The sequence below is a fragment of the Erpetoichthys calabaricus genome, chromosome 3, assembly GCF_900747795.2.
Source record: "Erpetoichthys calabaricus chromosome 3, fErpCal1.3, whole genome shotgun sequence".
In the NCBI taxonomy this organism is placed as follows: domain Eukaryota; kingdom Metazoa; phylum Chordata; class Cladistia; order Polypteriformes; family Polypteridae; genus Erpetoichthys; species Erpetoichthys calabaricus.
The window spans coordinates 258,689,447-258,715,966 of record NC_041396.2 but is presented as its reverse complement, the minus strand read 5'-3'; the positions used below and the strand labels follow the sequence as shown (position 1 = coordinate 258,715,966).

Here is a 26,520-nt window from a genome sequence, read left to right as displayed (position 1 = left end):
CTAGATGAACATCCTTCCCAAGCTTCTCTTTCTATTTCATAGCATCCCCATATACGTCAACAAGTAGCTTTTTAAGAAATTAGACTCAATTATAACCTCATTTTTTTGGAATTTGAGACATCCATGTTCTCCAAGTGTCCAGTTCTCCCATTGTAATCAGAGCTTTTGTAAACCATAAGGCAGTGACATTCCATTAACACACAAGTCTTTTGTGATGCCAAGATGAGACCGACAAAAGTCATGCCTCAGTCCTGGGTCAACCTGCCATTCATTTTTTTGAGACAAAGTAGCTTTGGTTGCTGACTTGTTGGTAAGGTAACTGCCAGAACCCTCAGTTTTTCATATGACCTGTACTATTCATTATAACAGCAGTCACTTTATTACATGTGCTAACTAATAGTGGCTACATGCTCAGACGATGGTGCCTTACACCTCTCTCTAACCCCCCAACATGCAGAGGAGAGGCGCTATAGTCTTGCACATGATTTTGTGCTTTCAGTTGTGGAGCACAGTCAGATTCTCTTGAATGCCGATGGCGGGTCTCGATGCATCAGGTGGGAGGCTGCTCTATAACAGGATTCTTTAACAGGTTTGACCACCCTAACCCACTCTCACTCTCACCTTAGAGTACTGCAACCTCCACACATCCTTCTGCTGATACCAGCATAGGAGAGACATCCCCACCCACAATTACAACAGCACAGGTAAGCAGAGAGCTGAGGAGACTTCGTACCAGCAAAGCAGCAGGTCCAGATGGAGTATCGCCACGACTGCTGAAGGTCTGTGCATCGCAGCTGGGGGGTCCTCTACAGCGCATCTTCAACCTGAGCCTGGAACAGGGGAGAGTCCCGAGGCTTTGGAAAACATCTTGCATCACCCCAGTCCCAAAGGTATCACGTCCTAGTGAGCTGAATGACTTCCGGCCTGTTGCTCTGACGTCACATGTGATGAAGACCATGGAGAGGCTGCTGCTTCACCACCTGAGGCCACAGGTTCAACATGCCCTCGACCCTCTGCAGTTTGCATATCAGGAGAAGGTGGGAGCGGAGGATGCCATCATCTATATGCTACACCTATCCCTCTCCCACTTGGACAGAGGCAGTGGTGCTGTAAGAATTATGTTTGTAGACTTCTCTAGCGCCTTCAACACAATCCAACCTCTGCTCCTTAGGGACAAGCTTACAGAGATGGGAGTAGATTCATACCTGGTGGCATGGATCGTGGACTATCTTAAAGACAGACCTCAGTATGTGCGTATTGGGAACTGCACGTCTGACATTGTGGTCAGCAACACAGGAGCGCCACAGGGGACTGTACTTTCTCCGGTCCTGTTCAGCCTATATACATCGGACTTCCAATACAACTCGGAGTCCTGCCATGTGCAAAAGTTCGCTGACGACACTGCTATCGTGGGCTGCATCAGGAGTGGGCAGGCGGAGGAGGAGTATAGGGACCTAATCAATGACTTTGTTAAATGATGCGACTCAAACCACCTACAACTGAACACCAGCAAAACCAAGGAGCTGGTGGTGGATTTTAGGAGGCCCATACCCCTCATGGACCCCGTGATCATCAGAGATGTCTGTGTGCAGATGGTGCAGACCTATAAATACCTGGGAGTGCAGCTGGATGATAAATTAGACTGGACTGCCAATACTGATGCTCTGTGTAAGAAAGGACAGAGCGGGTTATACTTCCTTAGAAGGCTGGCATCCTTCAACATCTGCAATAAGATGCTGCAGATGTTCTATCAGACGGTTGTGGCGAGTGCCCTCTTCTACGCGGTGGTGTGCTGGGGAGGCAGCATTAAGAAGAAGGACGCCTCACGCCTAGACAAACTGGTGAGGAAGGCAGGCTCTATTGTTGGCATGGAGCTGGACAGTTTGACATCTGTGGCAGAGCGACGGGCGCTCAGCAGGCTCCTATCAATTATGGAGAATCCACTGCATCCACTAAACAGTGTCATCTCCAGACAGAGGAGCAGCTTCAGCGACAGACTGCTGTCACTGTCCTGCTCCACTGACAGACTGAGAAGATCGTTCCTCCCCCACGCTATGCGACTCTTTAATTCCACCCGGGGGGTAAACGTTGACATTATACAAATTATTGTCTGTCTGTATACCTGCATTGTTATCACTCTTTAATTTAATATTGTTTTTGTATCAGTATGCTGCTGCTGGAGTATGTGAATTTCCCCTTGGGATTAATAAAGTATCTATCTATCTATCTATCTATCTATCTATCTATCTATCTATCTATCTATCTATCTATCTATCTATCTATCTATCTATCTATCTATCTATCTATCTATCTATCTATCTATCTATCTATCTATCTATCTATAAGCCAATGAAGCTCTGAAGCATCATGACTATGTATGAGGCTGATTAGCATGCTCCGTATGTGGCTTTTTCAGGGTACCATTGAGGCGCATTCACGTACACATAATTACATGGTCATATAGATTCATTAAGGGTAAATGGCATTGAAATGTGCATTTACCAGGTTTTATAAAACTTATTTTTTCATGTGCCATACACATTTTTCTGTTTTTCAGTGTGCACATATTTTTCATGCTTGATTCCACGTAAAGTTTCATAAATGAGGCCCCATGACATTATACAGTACTACAGATAAAGTATCAATTCTGAATTATATGTTCTAAGAATATTATCCCTCAAGGTATATTTATCATTTATTATAATATAAACTAACATTTTATTTAATTGCTCCTGAACATTGCCTATATGATGAGAATGTTGTATCAATATACAGAACTTTCAGAAAGTATTAAGACCCCTTCACTTTTTCACATTTTATTATGTTTAAGCCTTATAATAAAATAATTTCAAATCAATTTCTCCCTCAACAAACAACACTCAGGTCTGAAAATTTATAAAACAGAAAAAAAAAATGAGTGGTACGCTATAGTAGATAGATAGATACTTTATTAACCCCAAGGGTGGGTTAATACTGTGGGTGCCATAAGAGAGCACTGCCATGGGTGGACTGCCATGGTTTACATATGACTTGGAAGTGTGCCAAATGTCAACTGCTGTGACACCAGAAGCCAAGTAGGTCAGCCCAGAATTCTCTGCTCCCAGCTACAGATTCCAATTCTTGCTGGATAATTACACTCACAAACTCATTCTTTTTGTCATTACACACAGCTCAAGACCATAGGTGAGGACAGAGATGTAGATCAACTGGCAAACTTGGAGCTTTGTCTTTAGACACAGCTCCCACTTCACCAACATAAACTGTTACAGCTGACGATGCTCCAATCTGCTTGTCGATCTCACATTTCCTTCTTCCATCACTTATGAACAAGACCCCAAAATACCTGCGCTCCTTCACTGAGGGAGGTTGTCTTGTCCTCACCTGGCAGTCCACTGTTTACTGAGAGGAAACCATGATCTCCGATTGGTTTAATTATCTCACACTTACTTCTTACGTATCTGAATTAATCTCTATGCCACGTTATCATAAACACTTAAGAAGTCTGACAAAGGAGACCATTCCCTCCATCAAGCTTGTGTGGTTAGTTAAATTGTTCCAATATCACATCCCGGTACTTTTTGAAAGTTGTCAGATTTAGCTTCATCTGCATGAGTTAGTGCTTTGCTTGAGATTCTAATGATTTTTTTTCTTTCTTTGTAATAAAGAAAAAAAGTTTGAAATCCATGCATTACGGAAGTTATATAATATAAAGACTGATCTCATATATTATAGAAATCACCCTAAGAGCCCCACCCTCAATCAACAGCCCCATCCCCATCTAAAAGCTAATTACTAACATAAAAAAGAGGCCCACTGTGTTACATGACCTCTTATTAATTCAAGCAGTAGGAAAGCAGCAGAAACACAGACTGGAGCTCAGCAAACCCTTTACTGAATAACATTAATGAAATCTTGTCAAATTCTAAAGAAGTACTGCACAGTTCCACTCAAGGACAATAAGATTTTTATAGCTTCAATTAATCCATCCATCCATCCATTTTCCAACCTGCTGAATCCGAACACAGGGTCACGGGGGTCTGCTGGAGCCAATCCCAGCCAACACAGGGCACAAGGCAGGAAACAATCCTGGGCAGGGTGCCAACCCACCGCAGGACACACACAAACACACCCACACACCAAGCACACACTAGGGCCAATTTAGAATCGCCAATCCACCTAACCTGCATGTCTTTGGACTGTGGGAGGAAACCGGAGCACCCGGAGGAAACCCACGCAGACACGGGGAGAACATGCAAACTCCACGCAGGGTGGACCCGGGAAGTGAACCCAGGTCCCCAGGTCTCCCAACTGCGAGGCAGCAGCGCTACCCACTGCGCCACCGTGCCGCCCAGCTTCAATTAATATAAAATATAATTTTCTCATTGAATTATGAAATGGATTCTTCCAATTGAGCAGAACTACTCAACATACTAACAATGTAATGAAGGAAACAATGTTCAGTTTATCACCAGATAATCTAAACTCATCTGAAATAACTCCAAAGACTGTTGTAAGAAGACTTTTGGTGACCGTACATCCTGTGGGGGGTTCCGCATTTTTATATTTTCATTGGAAATGGTAATGGCGGGAGGAGTAGTAATTGGGAATTAAAAAGTCGGTACGACGCTAGGAAAGTTGCATCACAAAGGAAGGCGACTATGTAGAAAAGTGATGTAATTTGTTTTTGAAATTCTTAATAAATAGACGCCCCTCGTAACAACAGCTCTTTTCCCAAAAATGATTTAATTTTGGACATTCCCAAAACTTATGCCTGAGTGAAGCTTGAGCTACCTGACATTGTTAAATATTTGAGTCCAATTCCTGATAGATGCTTTAATTTGGAGAGGTGTGTCTGGTGTACGATGTTTAGCTGAATTGCAGTGTGTTTTGCACAAATTGAAGAAGAATGAATGCTTTGAATCAACTATCAATTTCCAATCCTTGAATGAGATATTAGAGAGGTTTCTTTCCCAGCAATGCTGATGGTGGTCTAGCAGCACGTGCTGTGACAATATTTGGTAATGTAAGGAGAAAAATATGATAGCATTTCCAAATTAGTCTAAATATTTTCAGGTATGGCATTGATTTGTACAAACACATACAGGGAAAAAAATCTACCTAGTGTGCAGGAACAGGTAACGGCTGAAGCAGTAGCATGTTACTTTTCAGAAATTGTTGAATTGTGCATTTTTCAGAAGCAGTTGCAATGGGATATTCATCTGAGAATCCCTCACATTTCCACAAGGAGAAGCTTTTACGCAAGGTGCTGTTCCAGTTAATATGGCATGTCTTCTCTCTAGCAAGCACACAGATAACCTAATTAATAAAACCAAATGCTAGCGATTTACAAATACCACTCCCACTTTCTGGACTTGATATTTTAAAGATACCTGAAAATGAAAGTTGCACAATGGGCCTTGCTTGGTATAGTGCCTACTCTAATATCGTCTTTCTAATTGTGAATTATTTAGACAAACACAGGATGGCCACTCTTTCAATTTTATCTCTCACACTCTGCTGTGTTGTGCAGCATACCCACTGCAGAAGGTCCCCTTTCACCCATTATACTGTGTCCACTCTTCTCTCTAAGCATGTTGTCTATGCAGCGCCTAGGCTGTTTGCTTGTGCATTGTCAAGACTCCATCCGCTCTGATCAATGTTGCTGAAGTTTGTTCAGGCGAACTAAAGTCTCATATGCCTCTTGGATCTCCATGAACTGCCTAGTGGCTTCTTCTTTGTTGTGTGGATTGTGATCTGGATGCCACATTTTCACCAGTTCTCTGTAATTGTGAGAGATGACTTCAAAGGTGGCACCATGGCTGACACCAAGCACCTAAGGGGAAATCAGACATTGTTTAAAGTCATCTGCAGGTTATACTGACTCATCCTAGAGCATCATCTTTATCTCTTTTAAGAAGACAGCTGTATTCTGTTTTTGTCAGTGAAGTTGAAATAGAAATTTCTACATTCCGTTTTTGGAACTGAATTAACAGAGGGCATTATGACAGTCAGACTTACTGAAAGATTGAGTTTGAGTAGAGGAAGACCAACTGACAGACATATGGACGGAGAGAGAAGAAGATATTGGAACAACGTGGAAGAGTACAGACCATTCAGCCCAGCAAAGCACTTCAATCTACTCACCTAATTTCTCAAGCTGAGTTTTAAAAATCCCTAAAGTCTTATTTTCTATCACAATACCTGGTAATATATTTAATTTTTCTCTGGTTCTCTGTGTGAAGAAAAATGTTTTAACATTTGTATAAAAATTGCTTTTATCAAGTTAACATATGTGTCCCTGTTGAGGAAATCCTAAATAACAGCTTAGATCCACTGTACTAATCCGTTCATCATTTTAACACTTCAGTCATGTCACCTGTCAATCTGTTTCCTTAAATTGAAACAGTTCAGCTCCTTCAGTCTTTCCTCATAGCTCATACCTCGCAGTTCTGGGATCAGCCTGGTCAATCTTCTCTGGACATTCTTTAGTGTTGCAATGTCTTTTTTGTAATATGGAGCCAAAAACTGCACAGTTCTTTAGGTGAGGCCATATTAAGCATAACCTCCCATGACTTGCATTCAATTTACACCATAACATCTTATTTGTCTTTTTAATGGCTTTTGTACACTGTAGGTAGTGACGAGACTACTATGATACCCAGGTCTACCTTATAAAGGGTACTTTCAAATTTCAGTCCTCCCATTGTGTATTTTAATTGAACATTTCTACTCATTTTATGTAATATTTTACATTTATGTTAAATTTCATTTGCCATAAATCTGCATTGCGTTGTATGCTGTCTAAATCTATCTGTTATGATTCTGCTCATTCTAGAGTATGTACTGTGCTCTTCCACCTAGTCTGGTATCACCTGTAAACTTAACCAGCTTGCTATGTCTATTACTATCCAGGTCATTTTTGAAATGTTAAAGGACACAATATTTTAACATCACCTAATTCCAAAAAAGGTCCCCTCAGCATATCCTTTGCTTACTATATTTGTGTCAATTTTGTATCCACCTAAACACTGCCTTGAATTCTCGCTTGTTTTATAGTCTGACCACTAACCTTTCGTGGTACTTTATCTTCTGAAAATCACGTAAATAATATCATATGCACCTGCCTTGCTGTATTCATTTGATGCTTCTCATAGAACTCCAGTATATTAATATAGTGTACCAGATATTAGTAAAATAGAACCTGCCCATCTAATCCATACTGAGTGTTTTCTAATACACCTGTTTTGCAAGGTGATGCCCATTCTTTTCCTTAATAATTTTTTCCATTAATTTACCCATGATGCCTGCTAGGCTTACTGGCCTATGGATATCTAGAATTGGTTCAATCACCTTCACTATATCAGAATATTAGAATAATCTAGACAAGGACACACCATTCACCCCAACAAAGCTCGCCAATCCTATCCAGTTAATTCTTCCAAAATAGCATCAAGTTTGTGTTGAAGATCCCTAAAGTCCTACGTTCTACCATACTACTTGGTAATTTATTCCATGTGTCTGTGGTTCACTGTATGAAAAAAAAACCTCATAAAGTTCTTGATGAACTCATTTTAAAATAACAGTTTTGATCCACTGTACTAATTTCCTCAATAATTTTAAACACTTCAATCATGTCTTCTCTTGATCTTCTTCTGCTTAAACTGAAAAGGCTCCGCTCTTTTAATCTTTCCTCATAGTTCAACCCCTGTAGCCCTGGAATTAGCCTAATTGCTCTTTTCTGGACCTTTTCTAGTGTTGCTATGTCCTTTTTGTAGCCTGGTGACCAAAACTGCACACAGTACTCCAGATGAGGCCTCACCAGTGCATTATAAAGGTTGAGCAGAACCTTCTTGGACTCCCGCACTGTGCCAAATAACATTCTGTTAGCCTTCTTAATGGCATCTGAACCCTGTCTAGCAGTTGAGAGCAGAGTTTACTTTTGACTCCTAAATCCTTCTTATAAGGTGTACATTTTCAGACCTTCCATTGTGCATTCAGACCTAACATTTTTACTTCCTATGTGTAATACTTTACATTTACTTACATTAAATTTCACCTACCACAAATCTGCCCAAGCTTGTATGCTTTTGAAGTCCCTCTGTAATGATTCAACGGATTCTCGATTATCTGCCAATCCACATAGTTTGGTATCATCTGCAAACTTAACCAGCTTGTTATTTATATTCCTATTCAAATCATTTATATATATATATTAAAAATAGCAGCGGCCCTAGCACTGTCCCCTGTGGAACACCACTCTTAACATCAGCCAATTCTGATGAGGTTCCTCGGACCATTACCCTTTGCTTCCTGTGTCTGAGCCAATTTTGCACCCATCTACACACTACACCCTGAACTCCCCCTTCCTTTAGTTTGATGCCCAACCTCTCATGTGGCACCTTATCAAATGCTTTGTTAAAGTCAAGATAAATAATATCATGTGCTCCACATTGATTATATTCTTTTGTTGCTTCCTAATAGAATTCTAGCATATTAGTAAAATACAACTTCTTTCTTCTGAACAAATGTTGACTGTCCAGTAAAACTCCTGTTCTTGCATGAATATATAATGCCATAATATACTATATAACGGGACAACATCTTCTGGCTTCCAATTAATAGGAATTCCTTCATGGATGTTGATTTTTTGAAAAATACATGTCAGGGGTTTGTATATATGTACTCGCTGCCCTGTTCAAGCAATGCAGATAAATATCATTCAGTGATTTCATTAATTGCAGCCATTTTAATCTAAGCAGTGCTTTTTTCCTGTACACTCCTAAAAATAATGGGTGTGTAATGATACTTTATTGGGTTTTGTGGTTCTTTGTAGGCCCTTTGCTTGACAAAGAATCATTTCATTCTGTGAAGGGCTCTTTGTATATAACTTTGGTTCATTGGTCTTTTCAAAGGTTTCTAATGTAGGGATGAAACAGAAATCTTTAATCTCCACCTCAAGAAAACCTGAACTAAGCCTGAGTAATTGTATAAAGCAAGAGTCCTTTTAATATTATGATGTCATTGTCACAAATCTATATTGTCAATTCATGGTTACCTTTGAAACCCGTTATGAAGTTAAGTAAATGGATGATGTGGAGCGCCTTTTTCGGGGCCCAGAATTGGTTCCCCTATGGCATGGCTCTGAAGAACCACTTTGGCACCTTCATTTTTAAGAGGGCACAGTTTACATGTGAAAACTTAAAAAAATGGGAATTTAGACCATTTGCTACTTCACAGCCCGAATCTTTTAGTTTGCTCTCACTGCTGCTAATACTCCTCCTTCACTGATCATTTACTGCTGAAATACTGAAAATGTCTTTGAGTCATCTTTTCCATTTTCTGCAACACTTCTCTCCAAATGCACTTAATCATTCCTTTTGTAAATGTTACTCTCAAGGTCTCACATACCCAAGGATTAACAATGCAGTTATTTATCTTGTACACTTCATACAATTACTGTATTTTTTTTCTTTGAAATGTCTTTTAAGCTCCTTATGTGTCAACTGCAGAGTTCTCTTTCATTTGTTACTGCTTCTAAATTTTGGGATAAAAGTGTCCTGCATTACACATTAAAAACTGTTTAACCTGTTCCACTAATCCTCAACTTTCTCCAAGCCTAAATGTTTGTCCTGTTTTAACTTTTTAGACTTTGCTGCATCTGGTCAACATTTAATTTAGGTAAGAGCATGGATGTGCGTTAGTTGCACTGCTGCCTCACAACGAGAAGACTTGGGGTTCATGTCCTTTGTGCCCTTTGGGTGTTTTCCCCATGTCTGCATGGCTTTGCTGTGGATGCTCTGGTTTCCTCCAATAGTGCAAAGACAGTCAGGCGGGCTGGACTGGCGTTGTTAAATTAGCCCTTATGTGTGTGTGTGTGTGTGTGTGTGTGTATGTATGTTCACCCCGTAACAGAGTGGCACCCCACCCAAGGATTGTTTCTGCTTTGTGCCTGATTATTTCTGGGCTGCAGCAAGCCTCCACTGGATAAGTGGGTTCAGAAAATGGATAGATACAACATTAAATGTAACATTTTGAGCTTTTGAGTAGGCATTCTGCTCTGAGAAATGTGTAATATTATGGTCACAAGATTCTATTGGATCAATCAACTCCCCCCTGCACTCTGCAGTGATAATTACTAATATTGATGGGATTCTCCTCAAGCTGAAGCTTTAACAAACAAAAGTCACTGATTATGTCCAGGAAATCTGGTTCTAATACTCAGCTATTTATCTGATAGAACATATAGGGACAGACAAACACAGAACAAATACAGAAGGACAGAACCACTGACAAGAGATATAAAGTTACACTCAAACTGGCGGAATACTTAAGATGGCTGCTTGTCAAGATTTAATGCTACACAACCTAATAAGATAGGCAGGCACAGATGTAAGGCTGATTTTGTACTTATGTGTCAAGCCTATGCTGTAGCATGTGTAGCCTATGGTGTATTACGGACTGATATGCACCTCCTCAAAACTGTGACTACAAATTGTGCCAACGCGGATCTTACGCAGACCCCTATGGCTCTGATTGGTCAGTTTGGTAACTACATATAACCTTAAACAGGTTTCTGTTCGTCTTCCACTTAGAACTCAGTGAATGTATTGTAGTATAGCAAATCCATGACTTAGAAAAAGGTGTCTGCTTTTTAATAAATAAATAAACAATTGGCTGGCCCGATCTCTGTGGGTGTGCGTGTTCATGCAGCTGCGGGGGAGGGTGGGTGGATTTATTGGGGTGAGACGCACCTGCACATGAGAATGAGGTCTATCTGAATTACTTCATCAGCTTTCCACAGTTCGTGATCAAGATGCTGTACCCACGGAGGCAGATAAAAAGGGAGCCGGCGCAGTAAGGAGGGGTCAGAAAAGAATTGGATAATGAAGGCAAAAGGAAGAAAATTAGCTGGACAAGTGAGAGAAAGACCAGCGAGAGACAGAAGTTAAATGGAGAGAAGACAGAACCGTGAAGAGAAAGTGAGAGTGCCTGTGCTGCAGGGAGCAGGAGGCCGTTGGTCCAGAGTGAGCTTCATGGCTGCAGGAGTCTGAGGCTGAAGAAAAGGCGCTCCTACTGAGTCATAGCTAGCAAGTGGGAGCAGCCCTATGGATAGTGTCTCCCGCAACGGCCAAGTGTGAGTGGCGGGAGAGGTGCGTGTGGATCAAAAGGTTGGCCCGCAGGGAATGTAGCCAGGATATGAAGGTTGACTGCACCTGTCGGTTGGTGTCTCATCCTCCTGCGAGTTCTGAATGGGATAAGGAGAGAAGGCACCAGGTATTAAAGGGCAGTATTTAAGAATCAACAATTTGTGGATTGTCTCTGATTTTAATGGATTATTTATTTGTTTTTAATCTTCATCTTCACCTTACTTTTATGGATTATTTGTATTGAACATTTTGAACACTGCACTTATTGAACACTGTTTTGTTGTTGTGTCATAATAAAAGCACTGGAGCAGCAACCTCTTGCTTTGTGTGTTGTGTACTCATTCGTTGGCTCATCCTTGGGTAAATTAGCAGCGGTGGTGGGTTCAAGAGGCTCCCAGGATGCATCTGGTATTGTGGAGCCGACCCACACCATCACACGTATGAAAAAGGGGAAAAATGAGAGAGACAAATATGTTCGCTTATGGAAGAAATGTGTAGCAGCAAAAGCGGTGATCCTGGAGGGAAAAAACTGCCCGCATTTTATTTTCTTGCATGCTACAAACATTGCTAACTAACGTTCAGGCATGTGCCTACAGTATAGTACAATGCAGAAGTATAAACTGCTTTCAGCGTAACTATGGCATAGGCCCGACACAGAAGTATAAATCAGCACGTAGGCAGTCTGTGAAGTTAGGCTCACGTAACTGTTGTATATATTCAGTACTTAGGAGGTGGCTTTCCCAAAGTGCTTACTTATTCCAGCTATTAATGCTGACATATCCAATGAAGAAGTTTTGAATTTGAACTTGAATACGATACAGATACACTTTCTTTGGCTTTGTTGGACCTCACCTGCATGGCTGCCTCCCTTCTCTCATTGTGAATGCTGACAAACCGCTCCAGGACTCTCTCCCAGTCTTCCAAGATGAGACGCCCTCCCCCAGTTACCAGGCAGAAGGCTCGGTAAGGCAGCAGAAGAACTGACTCCAAGAGGACACGCAAAGAAGGGAAGAACCATAACCAGTCCAACAGGGCAGCAATACTCTCAGCTACATAGGAGATGGTGGCTGTGGTGTTGTAGACTACACAATAAGCCAAAGGTGCAGAGAATGCTAGCCAGGCGAGACTGAGGCGGTAAAGTCTCACACCTAGGTTAAGAGAGAAAAAAATACTATGAAGTTTCTTGTGATCAGATATCCAACAGTTTGCCCACAAAAAAGATTTATAGGTACATTACCTAGGGGCTCCTCAAGAGTTTCTCCACCTTTGTAGCGTCGGTTCTGAGTGGCAGTCAAGCTGGCTACTAAACTAGCTGGAAAGGTACCTAGTGGTCGGCCATAAAACACAGTTGATGTCACCAGGCTGGCCATCAGGGTCTTGTGAAGATCAGAGGTCTCCTCACCAACACTGGACACCAAATGAATGCCCATGCTGACAGCCAGAGGCAGAACCAGGAGGTAAAAGTAATTGAGTGAGGAGAGGCAGATGAGAGCTACCATTCCAAAGTAAATGCCCATGCAAACCTGGCCCAAGAAACGAACTGGGCTTATGGGAGGTACTGGCATCCCAGATGGGCGACGCTTACCATTCGTCTTTTTCACGTATGCTGGCAGTCGGAAGAATTCCCGTAGCCAGCCCACACCAAAGCCTCCAAAGGTCAGCATCCACAAGAGGGCATGGCTATCCCTGCGTAGATAAAGATGATGAAGCCCTAGTGGGCCTCCTACTGCCCAAAGGGCATATGTGACCCAAAGCCGTCGTTGCTGCATGCTATGCCATGAGGATTTGGAGATGTACCAGGAAATTTTCTGCAGGGGGGAAAAAATACAATGTGAAGTTGTCTAAAACTCTTATCTTAGCTTGCAATGACATTGTCTTGGGGATCTTCAAGAACATCTATAAATTTAATGTGTGGGCTTAAAGACTGGGGTGCCAGGCTATTTTTGACTGCCATTGGTATGATCTTGGTGGTACTATGGCTTAGTTGGTTGATCTAACAACAGTGCCTGTTGACTTTATGGTGTTCGTTGAAAAACATGTAGATTATTACCCAAAATGGCATTCGTATACTCTCATCTTCAATATCCCTGCTTTTTTTTTTAGGTGGCCATGCCATGTTGTTTACCTCATGAGCCTACCTTGGCATTTCAACTCTTGCTGACATTTTTGACAATGCCAGGTACTGGACATTTCAGTCCCTTAAGTCTGAATTTGAAATTTCATCCTCCTCTTTTTCCTTTTACTTATAACTCAAAACTTGCAATGTTTCTGTATCTTCGCCTCGTCCTTTCCATCCTCTACTGCAAGACCAGTGGCATCTCTGTATGCTCATCTGTGTCAGGCTTCATATCACCCATTACTAATTCTTTGTTTGGAAATTAGACATTCATTAAATACCCCCTCTTTCTTGGAAAGCTATTTTTACTAATCTTATATCTAAACGTCTACACATGGAAGTGTGTTTCCGTCTGTCCGGCCCAGCCGGCTCCGTTATCTTCGATTAGATTTAAATCATGCCAATGTGCCCCCAAGTTAACAAGTCTGAATAAGAAAGAAGTGCGAAGCTACAGCATGAAGCTGAAAGAAGGAGACTCTGTCTAAGGACATGCCACAGTCCTTTGCCAAGTGAGCCATTCTGTGCTAAAAAAATGAGGTTGTTTAATGACTTAACAATCAAGTAACTGACTTCATTGTTGGTGAGTATGTTACTTATCTAAGTGATGACTCCATTGAAACTGTTCACGACCATGAAAGACAAAACTTTCTTGTGGACTTTTTGAACAGCATTACATCATCTGGAATGCCAAATCATAGTCTTACGTTGAAAGCAGGATGTATTATCATGCCCCTTCGAAACCTAAATACAAAGTGTGGACTCTGTAACGGAACTCACTTGGTTGTTACAGATTTGAAACAAAATCTAATTCAAGCAGAAATTCTTACTCAATCAGCTGAAAGTGATACAATGTTGATTTCTCAAATCGATTTATGTCCTTTTGAAACTGCGACAGTTTCCCATAAAGCCAGCCTTTGCAATGACTATTAATAAGTCGTAAGGTCAAACATTGTATTGCGTTGGAATTTATTTGCCAGTTTTTGGGCAAGGACAGTTGTATGTGGCATTCTCCACAGATAGACAAATGCAAAGTGTCAAAGTAAAAGTAGAAGAATCCTCAATTCAGGGCAAGTTCATTAAAGATTACGACAAGGTTTTTATACGGAATGTCGTTTACCGTAAAGTTTTTTAAGGTGTACAACATCGAATGTAAAGCCTGCAGGGACAATGAAAATAATATCATGAGTGCCTACTTAACTGGGCCAGTGGGACAAAATCACAGATAGATCCTCATGCCTTGCCCAGAGTGGTTACTTTCAATTACCTGACATCTTTGCATTTCAATTTTTTTTATCTGACGATTTCAATAGTTTATAGGAGCCCAGGGCTTTTTACAGCATGGGCTTACACAGCTTGCAATTTATATTTGTCTAAGGACCCTGATGTTCAAAACATTCAATGTAGGAGTGTTCACCGCCATTATTTTACTCACCAAAAGTGTTTTGACATGGGTCTGTTCGTTGATTGTGATTGCCGTTGCTCTCGTCTTCTTTCTCCCTAAATTTTACTTCAAGGGGAACTGACATCTGGACTGCATTTCCCCCCTAGATTTTGCTCAGGCTGTTTTCTTTTTATCTTTTTAACGGGTCAGATTTTGTGAGTGGTTTGGAGTGGGGTAATTTTATTGTTATTACTGCCATTATGCGTTCATTTTCTTTTATAGGAAAGCAGTTGGCTATTATTACTTACAGTATATTACACATTAGTGTTATTTGAACTGTGATGAACACTTGATTACAATAAAAGAAAAACAGCAGTGCTTTAACAGGCAAAGTGATGCAGTGGATAACATACTGCCAGTTCAAACCCCTCCTCTGACTGTCTGTCGCTGAACCTGCACGTGACCCAATTATAAAGAAATAAAATGCCTTGGGATGGTCTTCATTATAGAAAAGGCTCTATATTAAATAAAGGATTCTTCTTTTTTATTATATATCATTCTGATTCTCAATACAGAGGTTGGGAGTCGGGAACAAAGTCTTATCAGACAAAACATCTAACAGTGTTCTATTTCACAATAAAAGTTGTTGTCCAGATTATATTAGATTGAGTCTCATCCATTGATTGCTGTCACCTCAGCAGGACATATTTTGGGGAGCCCTCAGTCTGCTTTGTAATGTTTTATCAGCCTAATTTAATTCAGGGTGACTTATCATGGAACAGCAAAAAAAAAGAAGTGTTTATATGCACAAATATATCCATCCATATTGTAATCTACCAGCGCTTGCCATCTACAGAAATGTTCAGATGACTCCTCCATCATAGGCTGCATTAATAATGGAGATGAGTTGACATACAGGAAGGTTGTGGAGGACAATGTCTTGTGGTGCAGGTACAACAACCTGCAACTCAACATCAGCAAGACAAAAGAACTGGTGGTGGACTTCTGATATGCCAAGAATTCTCTGAGACCAGTGACCATTCAGGGGGAGGATGTTGAAATGGTTGCAAGCTACAGGTACCTGGAGGTTCACATAAACAACAAATTGGACTGGTCTGACAATGCAGTGACACTAAATAAGATGGACCAGAGCAGACTTTACTTGCTGAGGAGACTCAGGTCTTTTGATGTGTACAGCAAGCTGATGGAAATGTTCTACCAGTCAGCAGTAGCCAGTGTGGTGTTCTACATTGCAGTCTCCTTGGGAAGCAATTTGAGTACAAAAGATGCACAATGCCCGAACAAATTGATCAGAAAAGACTGCTCCATCACAGGGTAAACCCTGGGCACACTGGAAGCTATTGTGGAAAAGAGGATGGTGGCAAAATCGGATGCCATCATGAAAAATCCCTCCAGGAGGCGATCACTTGGAGAAATTTTAGCCACCGGCTCATTCCACCATAGTGTACTAAGAAGTGCCACTGGGGGTCTTTTCTGCCCGTTGCTGTTAGGCAATTCAGTGCTTCCACCTGGCACACTTGTTAAGTTTATTTATTTATTTATCAATTGATTGATTGAGTGTATTATCTCTCCTGTGAGTCTGTACTCTTGTTTTTTATGTTTCTGCTTCTGAATTTACCCATGGGATTAATAAAGTTTATCTAATCTAATCTAAAATGCAGATACAAATTAATGTTAATTAGTTAACTAGTTGACTGACTAACCAATTGAAAACTTGATTAATAATAATCAATTATGTAAATTTCAAAGACACTGACTTTGATAGACATAACAGACCCTCTGTTACAGGGGTATTCAATTACGGTCCTGGAGGTCCACAGTGACTGCAGGTTTTTATTTTAAACATTTTTTTAAATTGGAACCCATTTATTTACTAATAAAGTAATATTTGGGGGAGGGGGGTAATTTTAGTTAACTTGCTTGTTACAGTTCAGAATGCTTAATTGCCCAATTTAATTTTAAACTGCTACATTTTGGTTTTAATTGTTGACTGTTCTCTAAACCAGCCTTCATTTAATAATGAGGTGCAAATAATAAAGGAAAGTGCTTCCATTTAAACCTGCATGTATGCATCATGAAGTATCTGTGTTAATACAATGTTTAGAATAAATATGACAGAAGGGTGCAACCACAAAACATATCGATAAAGTTCTTAAAAAAAATTGTGTCTTGGGAGAATGAAAGCACAAACAAGCCATAAAATTAAATACCAACTTTCATTATCTGTTAGGCCTTCTAATTATGAAACTGGTTGGGATGAAAACCTACAGCCATTGCAGACCTCTAAGTACTCCTGCTTTATTAGATACTGTACATCAAGGATATTCATTCATGGCTCTAAAGACTCCCTGCTGTACATGGATAGCCACAGTGGATTCTTTTGATTTCTAATTGATGGAGAAAAGTGAAAGGCACTAGACAATTTTCTTCTGTTCTTTCTCCTAAGATGTGGCAGGAGCAGTCTAATCCTCGTCAAAGTCTTGAACATGCTTCTAGTTGCAAAGCACCATAGGATATCGTTGACAAGACTGACCCTCCAATTCCCTGTGTCTATGGCTGAACTGACCCTTTAAACAGGCAACCAGCGATCACTTTATACTTTATATTGTCTAATGAAGCAAATGTGTTATGTTAATATTGACATTGCATAAAAGAGTGTGACATATAATAAACATAGATAAGAGAGTGAAAGGTGTTAAGACCATAAAAAATTTGACAAACAAGAGGAGACCATTCAGTCCTTTCATCTCATTTATTTAACTCACAGCTAAGATGTCTTGATATCTCACTCAGATTCATCTTAAAGCTTGTCAAAGTTTCTGTTTCAGCTACATGACTCGATAGTTTGCTTTAGATTCTCACAGCTCTTTGAGTAAAGAAGAGCTTTGTGGCTTCACTCTTAGAATAGACAATTACATCAACTGTAATGGGAGTAATTAAGTTCTCTCTGAATATTCTGAGAAAGCAATTTTATATGGTAGAAAAATGTAAGAATTTCTATGGGTCCACCTCGTTTGGCTTTGGAGCACATATTACATGATGGTTGGGTTGGGGGACACAGAGGTAGATAAATACGCTGGTCAAGACAGAGGAAAGAATAGACTCTACTGAGGTGGTGCTTTTCTATTCCCTAAATTCGTTTGGGGTTGGCAGATTATGAGCCTTTCAAAACTTACGAGAGCTCCATTTCTAAACAAAGTTAGTTGTGACTGTAAGATCCCTGGTAGTTTTGGCTGAAGGTGGAGACCAAAGGGTTTATTACACACTAGGTAAACATTGTTTTATACTTAAAAATGTTGTCAAGACTGAGGCACTGTATTAAACAGATAAATGGTTCTTGAATATACTATACACATTCTCTCCTCTTCCATTGTCTCTCATGTTGGAGGACTCAAACTAGGCAGCTGTCTGGTGGTCAGTTTCAATCTTCTTGCATGATGACGTGTTTTATGTGAGAAAACAGAAATAGAGGCTGTCTTGCTTGTTCTGTAATGTTTTGAAAGCATTCTTCCCTTCTTTCATTTTACTTTGTGCTGGAAAGCAATTAATACAGTTAAGACTGTCTCACTATTTTCCAAACATCCATGGTGTTCTTTTGAAGGTCCAGGTGGTAATTACAATACCTCTATATGTGAAGGGTCTACCTCTGTTTTGTACTGTTGACAATGAAGAGGTGTATTACTGGTGCAGAATTTTCTGGGAAGCTTAATAACACACCAGTTTAAAGGTATACTAAGATGGCCACTACAAATGGCCAAAATGAGACAGTCAAGAGGGGTTAGCGGTCTCACACTCTGTGAGATGGTGATGTGCTCAGCAATATGGGGGAATCTTTGCAACAGAAATATGGCTTCTCCAGACTGAAGGAGAAGTGGAGGTGGTTTGGCATGTGGTTAGAACGTACCCAGACTCTGCCCTCAGGAGTTGTATCTCATATAGTCCAATGGAAGAACACCCCTTACACACTGGTGTGACTAAACCTCTCAGATAACAAGGAAGCATATGGAATACTCTACGAGGTGATGGAAAAAGCTGTCTAGTCAGCCCAACTCAGCATATTGCTAGCACAACCCTCATGAAGATGAGAAAAGTGAAGATGATAATGATGATGATGAATGTAATTTTCTCAGTAATTAATTTTAGCCTTCTTTATAAAATACCAGCTGCTGTTTGAATGCTGAAGTGGACAAGTTCATATCTGAGTAAGCTTTAAGATCTGCTGATTAATTCCGTTTTTAGATTTTTGACTTAAGCTGAAGTCACATTACACAACTTATAGTCAGAGAGGATATCAGACATGACAACTGCAGATCCTGATTTTGTTGTCGGGCCACAATTTACACAACTAGAAATCATTGGGCATGTCACGTCAGGTTTTCAGCACATTTTCACATTTCCAAAGTAATGCAGGCTAATCCGTTTTCTGACAGCCAATAATGTGCTGCCTGACAGAGCCAGTTGTCATGAAAAGGGTTTGCATGCACAGCGAATTCAGACACTCTATTTTACATCTTATCACAGTACTTCAAACATGAGATATCTGAGAGATGAGCTTCACTTCTGTTTTTAAGATTGTTCTTCCAGGTGGGCACTCATTGGTTGTTATCTCTCATGCACACAAAGTCCACTCCTATGACTTAAGGCAGAAGTTACGGACGAGCTGGAGTGAATTGCTGGGCATGTCACATTATGTGATTGCCTAAGGTTCACTTATGGAACTGAAGTCTACAAGTGGAAATCTCTAGAAAAGTCATCAGATGTGACGCGACCTTTAGACTAAAGTCAGTCAGTGGGGATTTGCTGGAGATGCACTCAGACCTTAAGGGCCATCTTGTAGATGAAGAGTAGTAATTAGTGCTGGTGCAGTTTTGCCCTGCACACACTTGTATGCATTTACTTCTACTTGATTTTATTTTATTTAAATTTATTTGGCAAATGTTTTTACCCAAAGGGCATACAAATCATAAGTGCAGAAAAGCAATGTCATGGATATTTTATCAAAATGATTTTCTCAGAGGAGTGCTTCTAACAAGAGTTAACGGTACTCTTACTTAGAGTGCTGTTAAAGGTTTAAAATAACCTTCTTCTAACTACTGACACTGGGGATTCTGCTATTCTCGTACTGCTAGATCTTGCCTCAGCTTTCGATACTGTGGATTGTGCAATTCTTATATCTCACCTTGAACAGTACGTAGGCATCCAAGGCAATTCCCTTAAACAGTGTATATCCTATTTAAGCAATAGGAGTTTTTCTATTCACCCAGGTGTGTTTTGATCCTAGAGACCCTCTTACTTGTGGAGTTCTCCAGCATTCCATTCCTGGGCCAGTTCTCTTTTTGATATATATGCTGCCTTTAGGCTCAATTGTTAGGAAGTATGGCTTCTTTATTCATTGCTATGCGGATAACACTCAAATCTGTCACTGAAATCAAAGCAAAGCACCACAATACAGTCCCTGACGTTGTTCTTGGATCACTCACCATACATTATAAATCTTCAGTTAGGAACGAAGGTGGGATTTTTGATAGCGCATTCAAATTGGGCAAACAGGTAAACTCTGTGGTAAAGTGTAGTTTTTTTCCTAAGGTTTTAGCTAAGGTAAAGACCTTTCTTTCCTTCAGTGATTTTGAAAAGGCTACTCATGCTTTTATAACATCGCACTTGGACTAGTGCAACTCTCTGTATGTAGGTACTGATCAGGCATTGTTACAACACCAGCAAGAAGTCCAGAATGATGCTGCTCACCTATCGACAGGCTCTCACAAGTGTGACCACATCTTACCAATACTGACCTTATTCCATTGGCTTCTGATTCACTACATAATTGATTTTAACATACTGTTACACGTTTTTAGACTTCTGAATGGGATACCCCCCCACACACACCTTTTGGAGCTCCTTCATGTTTATATGCCAATGAGAACAGTGTGGTCTACTAGCCAGATGCTCTTAGTGGTGCCAATGTTAAGGATGAAGTAAAGGGGGGACTGAGCTTTTGTGGTGTCTGCTCCCTCTATTTGGAATACTTTACCTTATTAAATTACTTCTGCCCAGACATTAGTTACTTTTAGGTCATCATTAAAGACATTTCTTTTTGCTGGTATTTGACCCAATAAGATGTTAAATATTATAATGGTATATGTTGGTTCAAGTACATTTATGATTAAGTGTGCATGTGGGTATTTTAAGTATATCTTTTATATAGTTTGTCATGATTGTGAATTTGTTATGTGTATAGTTACTTTTAGCTTATCTTGTGCAGCATTTTGGTTCAGTTTAGGCTGTTTTTAACGTGCTTTACAAATAAAGTTTAACTTTTAACTTTAGATCTGAATCCAGTTATGTATAACCAATGAATTGTGCATCAAATGTTTAATGATATACTTCATACAAAGAGTTGTTTTCAAATGCATAGCATGCTTAGCCCTTTGCATTTTTACGTTATGATCATGAGCAAGTTACTTCAGCTGCCTGTACTCCAAGTGGGAAAACAAAAGAAATGGGACCAATTTTATCTCAGATGTCATACGTTGCCTTGGATAAAGGCATCAGCCAAAGAAAAATTAAAAATATTTTTTCATTAGACAAGCAAGTTCTGAAAACTTTCACAAATATCCATCCATTCATTTTTCGAACCTAGATGGTCCAATTTCAGGGTATCAAGCTCAAGACATGGAATCAGTCTTGAACAGAGCCTGAGCCAGAGTCTGTTGCAGTGCACACACTTAAAAATGGCACATATATTCTTTAATGGCACATTATGGCTCTTTACTAGGTTGTGAGGTTTCTTATAGAAACATTGCTTAACCAAGCACCATTTCATTATGGGATGGGTTCTTCGCACATGAAGCTGGATTTTTGTGCTTGGAAAAATTTCCTAATGTGAAGAAAAAAAACCCTGAAATATTTAAAGTATAGGGGATACTTAGCAGGACACTAACAGATTAAGCAAACCAGAATTTAGCGTGTGTTACTGTATGCAGCGAGAGTCCTTTTAAAATCCAGAGCCATTTCCATTTTACAAATCTCTTACCATCAGTTCATGGTTATTTACTGTATGGAGCCTGTTATTGATCTGAGTAAAAGTTATTTCTAGAACCTTCGTGTGTAAGAGTCTTTTAGAAACCAAAAATGGTACCCCTATATGTCTCAATGAAGAGATACTTTACTTTTTAGAGTGCACATTCACACACACACAATTGTTACATTGATACAACTTAAGAGTTGTCCATCAACCAAACACATGTCTTGGGAGATCATCCAGCTTACTGGGGCCAAAACGTCTATGTCCACACAAAGAACATTCAGGGTCCACAGTTGACACCACGTCACTCAGATCAGCAAGGTCGTGATGAAAAGTACAGCACAACCCAGGCCAGGTACTAGACAATCATGCAATCGATGAACTTAGGATGAGGAGAGGTTGGGAGCATGCATTGATACAGCATTTCCACTTCCACCACACAATAAACCACCTCCCCATCCCAAATCAGGACCGACCTCAGCACCATACTACTTTGAATGGAACCATCCATCCATCCATCCATTATCTAACCCGCTGAATCCAAACACAGGGTCACGGGGGTCTGCCGGAGCCAATCTCAGCCAACACAGGGCACAAGGCAGGAACCCATCCCGGGCAGGGTGCCAACCCACCGCAGTGAATGGAACCAGATTTTACATATATATATATATATATATATACACACATATAAACACATTGGCTGGAGTGCCCATCCTGCCACCAACCCCCAAGTTTTCTCTTGCAAGTTAGATTTATGAAAATGAGAGGGAAACGATGGACATGACACCATTTAATGTGAAGATGTGAACTGTACGGTTCAGGTTCATTTCACCTGGAGTGTGCTCGATGGACTGAAACGAGAGAAGGGCGTGGAGCGAACGCGGACGGTCCAAGAGACGTCCATCTTATCTCAAGAAAACGTTAAACAGTACGAAGATTAACCCTGTCTTACTATGTAGTGGTGTTATTACACGTGCAAAACGTGCCCGTAAAAGTTAAAACTGAACTACTCGTGACTACGGCTAAGGCAGTTCTCGTGTTATTCCGCGATACAGAAAAGCTCCACCTGACATACAGAAAATGCAGCTTTCTAACGCTGGTGTGTAAACGCGTTCCACTGAATGATTTGTCTTAATTAATCTAAGAGATTAAGTACATTTAAGAAGTATAAACCAAGAAATTATTAAAGTTATCGATTTAGCGTGTAAAATGATCGAACAGACCTACCTGCGTCCCTCCCTCCGTCGATGCGGACTTTACCTTCAGAGCTCCCGTGTTGCGACATAACGCGCCGCGTGTTTCACCTTCAACCTGCCCTTCTGATCAATACGCAGCGAAGGCGAATTTGAATTTGACCTCCGATTTACAAATCGGAATTTGAGTCATAGAGTTGATAGCGTTGTAAAGATGTCAAAATCAGTGCATTCGCCTATTGACGTGTAAACGAAATGAGCGTCACCACTCCGCTCACAATGTAACGAACGTGCAAGATGATCAAAAGAAAGATTTCAAAAAGAAAAAAACGCACTGTATCGAAGAAGACAGATATATAATTTATGTGAAAATGTGTCACTCTCTCTCTGTACCAGTAGAGAGCAGCATTTGCTTACTATTGGCGTAGCACTCCGTACTTTGGTCCTATAGAAATAGAACGGGAGAGCGCTCACATACATGGGGACGGTTATGCGCTTCCACGTTATTAATCAATCAGCGATTATTCGCAGCCCTAATGATCAGTTCTTTTCCATCATTTGGAAACCTTAGCCCCTTAAAAGGCTCAGAGAGGAGGAGGAATAAAAAATTTCCCTTTCCAGTTGAAACGGATTAGATATACAGTGTAGCAGGGCAGGGTTACTACAGTCCAGGGGTTCCTAGTTTTTAACATACCACGCCCCCCCTTGGCGGACCATAAAAAAAGTTGCGGCCCATTTATGGACGAGACCATCCTGACTACGTTCAGAAATAAACTAATGATTTACCCGAGTATTAACACCGATAATCTAAGAAAATGTCACCGTATAGGGAAATCTCGAATACGCCACCTATGGCCCCTAGGACCTCTGCAGCAGAAGAAATTGCCTTCACTGTAGCCTAATTATTCCCCTTTTGGTTCGAAATATGGGGCCCAAAGAGAGGCAAAAATGATAACGCTACAACGGGCCGATCAAATATTTTACCACATATCTTGTTTAAAACATGAAAGTAATTAAAAAACTATTACATAAAAACACTTTTTTCTTCATGTTTTTTAAAATTGTGTAGTCTTCAAAAATAGATCACCCCAGCATTATTTAGTTTGATCCTTCAGCCACCAGAGTTTCTCAAAGACCCACTCTCGTGTGCCTGCCATCTGCTCGAGAACCGTCCTCCTCTCAAGGGTGAAGCTGCAACAACAAAAGGAAGGAAGAACTCGTTTAAACAGCAGAACCAGAACCGCCAGCGCTCGATCGAACGAGGTGCCGATTTGCCACCGTCCGTGATTCGCCCCTCAGGATTTTAATAATACTTAACTTTGGCCCGTCGGGTACTTGCTTGCACAGGGAAAACCCCACCAGTTTCAGCTCACGGACCACTTGGCGACGACCCTCCGGAAATTGAACTTTCGTTGCTGGCTTCCCTGTAACCACTACCACCTCTTCTAGGACGTGCTGCGATTTTTTTTTAATCACTTCAGTTCCTTTACTTTCGCATCCTTAGTTGAACCGAATCGTCTTCTCTCTTCCTCAGAGTCCCCCTTTGTTTATGTGAACTGCACCCCTTCAATCCAATCCCCACTCAATTAAACACACACGTAAAAAATCCCAATCAGTTAAATACAATTACAAACAGTTAAAATCAAATAAACAAGTGCTCAATCAAAAAAAAGTGCATGTTTACTAAATCAAATAAAATATACTTTAAAAATAAAGAATCCTCCATCCATCCATCCATCCATCCATTGTCTTCCGCTTATCCGAGGTTGGGTCGCGGGGGCAGCAGCTTGAGCAGAGATGCCCAGACTTCCCTCTCCCCGGCCACTTCTTCTAGCTCTTCCGGGAGAATCCCAAGGCGTTCCCAGGCCAGTCGAGAGACATAGTCCCTCCAGCGTGTCCTGGGTCTTCACCGGGGCCTCCTCCCAGTTAGACGTGCCCGGAACACCTCACCAGGGAGGCGTCCAGGAGGCATCCTGATCAGATGCCCGAGCCACCTCATCTGACTCCTCTTGATGCGGAGGAGCAGCGGCTCTACTCTGAGCCCCTCCCGGATGACTGAGCTTCTCACCCTATCTTTAAGGGAAAGCCCAGACACCCTGCGGAGGAAACTCATTTCAGCCGCTTGTATTCGCGATCTCGTTCTTTCGGTCACTACCCATAGCTCATGACCATAGGTGAGGGTAGGAACATAGATCGACTGGTAAATTGAGAGCTTCGCCTTGCGGCTCAGCTCCTTTTTCACCACGACAGACCGATGCAGCGCCCGCATTACTGCGGATGCCGCACCGATCCGCCTGTCGATCTCACGCTCCATTCTTCCCTCACTCGTGAACAAGACCCCGAGATACTTGAACTCCTCCACTTGGGGCAGGATCTCGCTACCAACCCTGAGAGGGCACTCCACCCTTTTCCGGCTGAGGACCATGGTCTCGGATTTGGAGGTGCTGATTCTCATCCCAGCCGCTTCACACTCGGCTGCGAACCGATCCAGAGAGAGCTGAAGATCACGGCCTGATGAAGCAAACAGGACAACATCATCTGCAAAAAGCAGTGACCCAATCCTGAGCCCACCAAACCGGACCCCCTCAACGCCCTGGCTGCGCCTAGAAATTCTGTCCATAAAAGTTATGAACAGAATCGGTGACAAAGGGCAGCCCTGGCGGAGTCCATCTCTCACTGGAAACGGGTTTGACTTACTGCCGGCAATGCGGACCAAGCTCTGGCACCGATCGTACAGGGACTGAACAGCCCTTATCAGGGGGGCCGGTACCCCATACTCTCGGAGTACCCCCCACAGGATTCCCCGAGGGACACGGTCGAATGCCTTTTCCAAGTCCACAAAACGCATGTAGACTGGCTGGGCAAACTCCCATGCACCCTCCAGGACCCTGCTAAGGGTATAGAGCTGGTCCACTGTTCCGCGACCAGGACGAAAACCACACTGTTCCTCCTGAATCCGAGGCTCGACTATCCAACGGACCCTCCTCTCCAGGACCCCTGACTAGACTTTTCCAGGGAGGCTGAGGAGTGTGATCCCTCTGTAGTTGGAACACACCCTCCGATCCCCCTTCTTAAAGAAGGGGACCACCACCCCGGTCTGCCAATCCAGAGGCACTGTCCCTGATGTCCATGCGATGTTGCAGAGGCGTGTCAACCAAGATAGTCCTACAACATCCAGAGCCTTGAGGAACTCCGGGCGTATCTCATCCACCCCCGGGGCCCTGCCACCAAGGAGTTTTTTGACCACCTCGGTGACCTCAGTCCCAGAGATGGGGGAGCCCACCTCTGAGTCCCCAGGCTCTGCTTCCTCATTGGAAGGCATGTTAATGGGATTGAGGAGGTCTTCGAAGTATTCCCCCCACCGACCCACAACGTCCCGAGCCGAGGTCAGCAGCGCACCATCCCCACCATATACAGTGTTGACACTGCACTGCTTCCCCTTCCTGAGACGCCGGATGGTGGACCAGAATCTCCTCGAAGCCGTCCGAAAGTCGTTCTCCATGGCCTCCCCAAACTCCTCCCACGCCCGAGTTTTTGCCTCAGCAACCACCAAAGCCGCATTCCGCTTGGCCTGCCAGTACCTATCAGCTGCCTCCGGGGTCCCACAGGACAAAAGGGTCCTGTAGGACTCCTTCTTC

The 26,520-nt window shown here is 41.7% G+C and overlaps 1 protein-coding gene across 1 annotated transcript; it reads right to left on the bottom strand.

Annotated features, from left to right (window-relative positions):
- Positions 1-3,870: 3,870 nt before the first annotated feature.
- dnajc22 (DnaJ (Hsp40) homolog, subfamily C, member 22) lies at positions 3,871-23,174 on the bottom strand. The gene is made up of 4 exons (XM_051924087.1): positions 22,917-23,174; positions 12,389-12,955; positions 12,000-12,299; positions 3,871-5,833 (listed from the first exon to the last, which is right to left on the bottom strand). Exons 2-4 carry the CDS (start codon positions 12,914-12,916, stop codon positions 5,654-5,656), a joined length of 1,008 nt encoding a protein of 335 aa, XP_051780047.1. The 5' UTR covers positions 12,917-12,955; positions 22,917-23,174; the 3' UTR covers positions 3,871-5,653.
- Positions 23,175-26,520: the final 3,346 nt, after the last annotated feature.